Source organism: Barbus barbus (genome assembly GCF_936440315.1).
Source record: "Barbus barbus genome assembly, chromosome: 43".
NCBI classification, from domain to species: domain Eukaryota; kingdom Metazoa; phylum Chordata; class Actinopteri; order Cypriniformes; family Cyprinidae; genus Barbus; species Barbus barbus.
This window is the reverse complement of record NC_136721.1, coordinates 14,470,604-14,478,619: the sequence shown is the minus strand read 5'-3', so window position 1 is coordinate 14,478,619 and position 8,016 is coordinate 14,470,604. Positions and strand designations below refer to the sequence as shown.

At 42.7% G+C, this 8,016-nt stretch overlaps 1 protein-coding gene across 1 annotated transcript; it reads left to right on the top strand.

The window, feature by feature from the left end:
- Positions 1-1,158: 1,158 nt before the first annotated feature.
- LOC306862296 (olfactory receptor 2A12-like) lies at positions 1,159-2,082 on the top strand (the record flags this gene model as incomplete). Its single annotated transcript, XM_079405037.1, has 1 exon — positions 1,159-2,082. The coding sequence occupies one exon, from the start codon at positions 1,159-1,161 to the stop codon at positions 2,080-2,082; it is 924 nt and encodes a 307-aa protein (XP_079261163.1).
- Positions 2,083-8,016: the final 5,934 nt, after the last annotated feature.

Below are 8,016 nucleotides of genomic sequence, written 5' to 3'. Positions count from 1 at the left end.
TTTTGTACTGTAATCTGTAATCTGTGTATAAATGGACCATGTAGAGCCACTGGATACTTTCCAAAATTCCTGCATGATTTAATTACGGAACTCACATGTGATTCCTTCTTGTATGCATGCCTTTTTGTAATCTATTTCAGCAATGTGTGAATATTGTGCATTAGTAGTGATGGCATATTCCCTTCACTATCACTCAAAGAGAAACACATTTTCATGTGGCATATTACTTGCCTTCTGTTGATTGCACCATTTATTATGATGCTCATTGCATATTTCTTGTCAAATAGGATAACATTGTGTAAATTTAATTGTGATTAAATGTATTGTGACAACTGGTCAATGGTAAAATTCAAATGAACCAACTTTCATCAATATGGATTCTTTTCTGTGTTATTTTATTTGGGCCTCTTTGTTGTAATTATGATGTATGTAAAGCATCATTAGAATGCAGAAGGAAATTCTGGTAGACGTGTGCCTCATAAATTTTTCTCAGTTATTTTAATTCCTTTAGCTTGTATTTTAGAATACATTAATTTATTTAAGATGATTTATATGAATATGTAATTAGTAAAACTGATTTTATAGCAAGACAAAACAGGGTTATTGGTGCAATATTTAGTATGTAACACTGTGGGACAATAGAGAAACTGAATTTAAATGATATTTCATTCCACTTTAGCTTTGGTTTCAGGGGTTTCATGTTAATAACAAGTAAAGTGTAGTATGTGATTTTCCATAAATATAGATAATCACTAAGAATTACTTTAACAACAAATCCATTGTTAAAACTTATATCAACAATATATTTTTTCTAAATATATATTTATAGAAAGGACATGTTATGAAAAGCACAGCACAAAGACTAGCAAAGTTCATCGAAACCCTGGGGTTTTATTAGGAACCTCAGAGAATTTTCCAGAGCATTATAAAAGTTATTTATATGCACATCAATGAACAATGAATGCCTCACCCATTTCATGATTTTCAGCATGCAAGATAGCAACCCACCAATGGTTTACTAATTGTGTTTATAGAGAATGTGTAATTTTTGAGGTCATATTTTCAAGCTGGAATATTGCTGTTAGTGTTGATCAAGGACTTTTGGTCTCAACCTGGAAACATTTAGGAATTCAATTTTTGGATTAACACAAATAGACTATGACCAACCAGACCTATTTTGCAATCTACACTCTGATAGAACCAAAAGGCTCCAAATCATATCGGCATATATATTTTACATCTTTTTTGCTTCTCTATGGTTTGATACTGTTAATGAACATTTGGCTTAGTGTAGTCATTGTTTTGGAGAGAGCCCTTCATGAACCAATGTACATTTTCTTGTGCAATTTATGTGTCAATTATCTATATGGAGCAGCAGGATTTTATCCTAAATTCCTGCATGATTTAATTCTGGATTCATATGTGATTCCTTCTTTTATGTGCAGCCTCCAAGCTTTCGTGATCTACAGTTCAGCTATGTGTGAATGTACAACATTAGCAGTGATGGCATATGACAGACATGTGGCCATATGTCAACCTTTGGGCTATCACTCAAAACTTACCAAAAATACATGTAGCATATTACTCCTATTCTGTTGGACTGTACCATTTATTTGTATGTTCATTGGAGTAGTGCTGTTAAATAGGTTGGCAGTGTGTAAATATCATATTGACAAATTATACTGTGACAACTGGTCAATTGTAAAACTCTCTTGTGAATCAGTGGATATTAATAACCTCATGGCATTGATTGTTTTATTATTTTATATTTGTCTTACAGCTTTAATTATTTTGTCTTATATAAAACTTATTGTTGCATGTAAAGCATCTCTAGAAAACAGAAGAAAATTTTGGCAGACATGTGTTCCACATTTATTTTCAATAATGAATTGTAGTTTTACTGTGTTTTTTGATGCAATGTACAGCAGATACGGCTCAAGCAATGTCCCAGAGAGTGTCTATGTTGTTTTTGCCTTGCTGCTGCTGATATTACCACCTCTTTTCAATCCTTTAGTCTATGTATTAAAACTCAAAGAGATTCGTAAAAGAAGTTTAAAATTATGTGTAAATACTGTATCATGAAATAAAGAATTATACTTAGTGAATGACATATTAATATATACAGGTAGACTTAAATTCAGACTGATAAAGCATTTAATCTCCATGTCTGGAAAGGCAGATGAATTTCTTTCTTTTTTTTTTTTTAAATCTAATACCAAGTTCTAAGACCTGAATCACAGATTCGACCCCACTCCTAATATATCTATTAAACTGAACTCTTATGTAATTGCTGGATATAGATCATTTTATATAGCCATTTAAGATTAAATATTGACCCTTTAAATATTCCTAAACTTACCCATGTACTTTTGAACTATTTTTGAACATACTAAACAACATTAAAGAACATGATCAGTAATTTATTTATTGAAAAATAAGTTATTTTCACTTATTTAAACAGCACAGTTGTTAATCTAAAATAAATATTACGTAACCTCTCAATACAGTATCAGTATTGTACGGATTGATAATTTTGCCCACCACATCACAGATTTAGTTTGTTTTATTTGCGTCTTCCATGAAACATAGCTTTCTATTTATAATGTATATACTCAAATGAATTGCTTTTAAATAAGGCAGGTTTAAAACTGTGTTAATTATATGGGCAACGATTAAAATTAATCACATTGTTATGCACAAAAGTCAATAATGAATTCAAAAGTAGTATGCAATTTTTTGATTTAAACGTACTGCTATATGAACAAAAGTGCAATAACATTTGGTTTGCAAACACTTTAAACAAATAAGGTGCTTTTTTACAGCAGTATTCTTTTACATAGTAGCAGTTAAAATATTTCTTGTAAATCTCAACTTATAACATTAACGTAATCAAATTAAATATAAAACCAAAGCTATTTGTCATTGCCAGGGTATGTTTTCATAGAAAATATTTTGATCCCACTTTATATTGTGTCCTTAATACCTGTTTATATACATAGTAACTAGATGTGTATGTAGTATGTAACCACAGTGTAAGTACACATTGGTACATAGTATCTACAGCTGTAATATTTCTGTAACTACACACATGTAACAACCCTCAGAATGGTATGTGTAATTACAAATGTGTAACAGGACATCGGTAACAACACTTTTTTCCACATCACTAGGTACTCGTGTAACAGGAATTATATAACTAAATTTTGTAACAACAGTATGTATTAGAGTAATTGGAACTATTTGATCCAGGGGGTGGAGATGGGTAGTTGTAGGGGTGCAAATGGGATCCAGGGGGTGGAAACGGGTAGGTTTAGGGCTATGTAAAGTGGGAGGAGTTGGATCTCGAGTTGGTGGAGTTGGTGCACCACTGTAATACCAGTGTATTTACATGGTAACTCCTCAGGAACTGTCCATTTAATATAAAGTGTAACATTCTGGACACCAACTACAATTTATATGTAAAGCCTAACTTACTGGCAGCTGCTGTGTATCAGAGTAATTGCATGATAAATCCATAGGAATTGTTTACTTAATTTAAAGTGTAACACTTTCTTTACCAAAAAGTGTTGTTAATCCTGTTACACATTTGTAATTACACATACCATTCTGAGGGTTGTCACATGTGTGTAGTTACACAAACATTAGAGCTGTAGATACTCTGTACCAATATGTATTTACACTGTGGTTACATACTACATACACATCTATTACTATGTAAGTACACAGGTATTAGGGACACAATATAAAGTGGGACCACCTTCCGAGTAGAGACCTGTATGATTGAGGGACGCACGGGACCAGGAGGTGGGTGTGGGGCAGGTGAGAGGCAATAGGAAAAGGGCATAGTTCATAGGGCCAGGGCGGAGTAGATGGAGGGCGGAGCCATGGTGGAGGAAGGGCTGACAACTCCAGGGGGCAGACTGATGGAGACAGAACCAATGGACGAGGAGCCCAGGATGAAGCCGAGCAGATGGAGAGCCAGGGCAACACAGAGGATCCGGAGGGCCAAGGCGGAGATGAAGGCTCAGGTGACAGAGGCTGAGACGGGGATCCAGAAGAGTGCAGTGGAGCCGGTGCAACTGAGGATGAAGGTGGAGCCATAGGGAAGGAGGAGCCTGACAGAGCCAGAGGGACGGAGTGACAAGGCAAAGCAAGAGGAGTGGAGTCTCAAGGCGGCGGATGGTCGACGACTGTCCAAGGCATAGCCAGAGGGATGAGGGAGCCCGAGTCTTAAGAGAGGAGGTGGGAGAGGAAGACTTTGTGGGAGCTTAAGAGTCCTAGGGAGCTTAGGAGACATAGGAGAGCTGGACGGAATCAGTGGAGACACAGGAGAGCTGGACAGAGCCTCCCCAAACCAGTCTATCAAGTCCTCTTTAGAAGATGTCCATTAGTTCCTCATAATAACTCCCAGAGGGCAATTGCAGTTCACTGGCTCACACATGTAGTCAGTTGCGTCATCGAACTCAGGCTCCGGGGCGATGTTCCGCTCTGTTGCTTTATCCGGCACTGGCGATTTAATCGTGGTGGGAGCTGGCGTGTGCTCTGTGCAGTGGGATGAAGGTTGGCTGGGCTCTGGCTCAGGAATGGGGCTGGAGATGTCCTCCTCAGCAGGGCAGACAGAGAAATACAGTCCATTATTCTCCAGCACCCACTCCACAAATGCGGCAAAACTCCCTCGAGGACCGCTCGCAGAGGCTGATTTCGTTAAAAATACAAAGCGAGCGGTCCGGGAGGGTGGTGAGATTAGCCAGTTCTATAAAATCTCTTGTGTGGTCCTCGAAGGAGCAATCACTTTTCTTCAGACAGAGAAGCTGGACGGCGGGAATATCCATCCGGGAGGAGAGGAAATAATGAAAAAATGAAAAGGAAAAAAACGCCGCAAATAAATCTACTCTAGGTCTGCTGTCCTATCACGGGTGTGTGTGCTAAACAAGGCGCACAACAAAGGAGTATCATCCAAGAGAGTTTTTTAATAATCCACAGGAGAAAACAAGCAAAACCAGACTCAAATTAAATCAAAGGCAGACAAAGGAACAGGGGCGAACACAGGTTTTAAATACTAGAAATGTAATCAGAGAGAAACAGAAACAGGTGTGGAGCTAATTAATGAAAAACCATGGAAACAAACAAGTGAACACAGGCAAACTGGAACACAGACACCAAACCAAATACAACAGAAACGTGACAGTAAAGAAAACAGGGTGAACGAGATGTGAGACCTGCAGATCCATACGCAAAGCTTTATTCATAGACATGGTCATAAACAGTCTGTCACGGCGAGAGTGTAGATGGACTCAGATGCAGAGTGAGCAGGAGAAAACTTTTATTTTCGCCACCAAAACACAAAATAACATAAACAATATATAACGGCGGCTTAAGGAAGCGGAGATTCCAGAGCTGGCCAGCAGCGTGTGCGGATCACACAAGCTGCTGGATCTCCGTGCTACGAGTCCTGTAGCACAAGGGAACAGAGAGTCAGAATTTGAGAAGTGAGGTTCTCATACACACAACACGAGTACGGACAAAACAATCTACTCACAACGAGGAACGGAAAAACAGGGACATATATGGGAGTGGGAGAATGAGCGATAGGTGGGGGAGGCATCAGCTCGTGATCCGTGCCCCCCGCTGCACGATCAGCACTGATTGCTCAGACCACAAGCTGCCAAACATGACAGGACAACACAGACAGCACGAGGAGCCAAGAAGGCACCTCCTGGCGTCCCCGGAGGACTTACCATGACGCTGATGAAACTGATCAATGAGAGCGCGGTCCAGAACGTCACGAGCCGGAATCCAACATCTCTTCTCCGAACCATAACCCTCCCAGTCTACCAGGTATTGGTAACCTCTACCCTTACGCCTCACATCAATGAGCCGCCGCACCGTATAGGCTGGCAACCCCTCGATGAGTCTAGGAGGCTTCGGGGCGGAGATCAGGGGCTAGAGGGGGGAGCGAAAGACGGGTTTGATCGTAGAAACATGGAAAACCCGGTGAATCTTTTTAAACTGAGGGGTTAATTTGAGCCGCACCTTCACCGGACTGAGCACTTTAGAAATCATAAACGGTCCAACAAATTTGGGTCCCAGTTTACGCGAGGGAAGACTGAAGTTGATGTCCTTAGAAGACAACCAGACCTTCTGACCACACACGTAAAGTGGGGGCTTGGTACAGTGACGGCCCGCTGACGCCTTGTTCCTCTCGCCAGTCCGAGTAAGGGCTTCTCTGGCGATCCTCCAAGTACGGAGGCATCTCTGAATAAATGCATGCGCGGAAGGAACAACGGCATCGGATTCTTGAGAGGGGAATAATGGTGGCTGGTAGCCTAAACAGCACTGGAAGGGAGATAAACCCGTAGACGACACAGGGAGGGAGTTATGCACATATTCGACCATGGTTAACCTGGAACTCCAAGATGACGGTTCGGCAGACGCCACACAGCGCAGCACACTCTCCAAGTCCTAGTTGGCACGCTCAGCCTGACCATTAGTCTGCGGGTGATATCTGGAGGATAGGCTTGCAGTCGCCCCCAGCTGTCGACAGAACTCTGTCCAAAATTTAGACACAAACTGGGGACCCCTGTCAGAAACCACATCCACTGGGAGGCCATGAATACGGAACACGTTATCCTAGACAATAGTCGCTGTCTCCCTCGGGAGGGGAATAAAGTGGGTCGCCTTTGAGAACCTGTCCACCACAGTGAGGACTACCGTCTTGCCATTAGAAGGGGGCAAACCAGTAACAAAGTCCATCGCTATGTGTGACCAGGTTCGCGAAGGGACTGACAGCGGCTGGAGTAGCCCTACTGGGGGACGATTGGAGCCCTTACCTGCAGAACAAATCGGACAGGCCGACACGAGCCGTCGAGCATCCCGCGCCGCGGACGGCCACCAAAAACACTACTTGATTAACCTATACGTACAGTCGCTCCAGGGTGGCACGCTAGGCTAGAGGAGTGGCCCCACTGTAGGACGGCAGTTCGGACTGACTCAGGCACGAACAGCAGACTCTCTGGGCAACCATAGCGTCGCGTAGCGCAGTGCGGACCTTGGACTCCACCCCCCAGGTGACCGCCGCCGCAACCCGTTCGGGATGCAGAATAGCCACAGGGGGGGAGGGACTAGCCTTAGCCTCAAAGATCCGCGACAGCGCGTCAGGTTTACCATTCTTAGAGCCCGGGCGATACGAAATGGTAAACCTGAAACGTCCAAAAAATAATGCCCAGTGAGCCTGCCTGGAATTTATTCTCTTAGCGATGCGGATATACTCCAGATTTTTATGGTCAGTCCAAACAATAAATGGAAACTCTGCACCCTCTAACCAGTGACGCCACTCCTCCAGCGCCAGCTTGACAGCTAGTAACTCCCTATTCCCGATGTCGTAGTTCCGTGGGGGTTAAACGATGAGAAAAAAAGGTGCAGGGATGTATTTTCTCATCTGAAGGTGATCTCTGAGACAAAACTGCCCCAACCCCCACCTCGGACGCATCCGCCTCCACCATAAACTGCCGAGACGGGTTGGGGGTCGTTAAAATGGGAGCCGAAATAAACCGACTCTTCAAGCTCTCAATTGCAGTTTGGGCTTGCGACAACCAACAGAATCGTTTCTTAGTGGAGGTGAGATCCGTCAAAGGAAGGGCGACCTGACTAAAGTTCCGAATGAACCGCCTGTATAAACTGGCAAACCCCAGAAAACGCTGGACTGCTCTACGACTATCTGGGGTGGGTCAATCAGCAACAGCTTTTACCTTGGCAAGATCCATTCGGATACCTTCAGGCGAGAGAATAAACCCCAGGAATGGAACCAACCGTGTGTGAAACTCACACTTCTCCTCCTTGGCGAATAAACGATTCTCCAGCAGCCGCTGTAGCACTCGCCTGACGTGCTGGACATGATCGCGCTCATTCTGGGAGAAGATCAGGATATCGTCGATGTAAACAAAAACAAACCGATCGACCATGTCTCTGAGCACGTCGTTGACCAGTGCCTGGAAGACCGCCGGGGCGTTTGAAAGG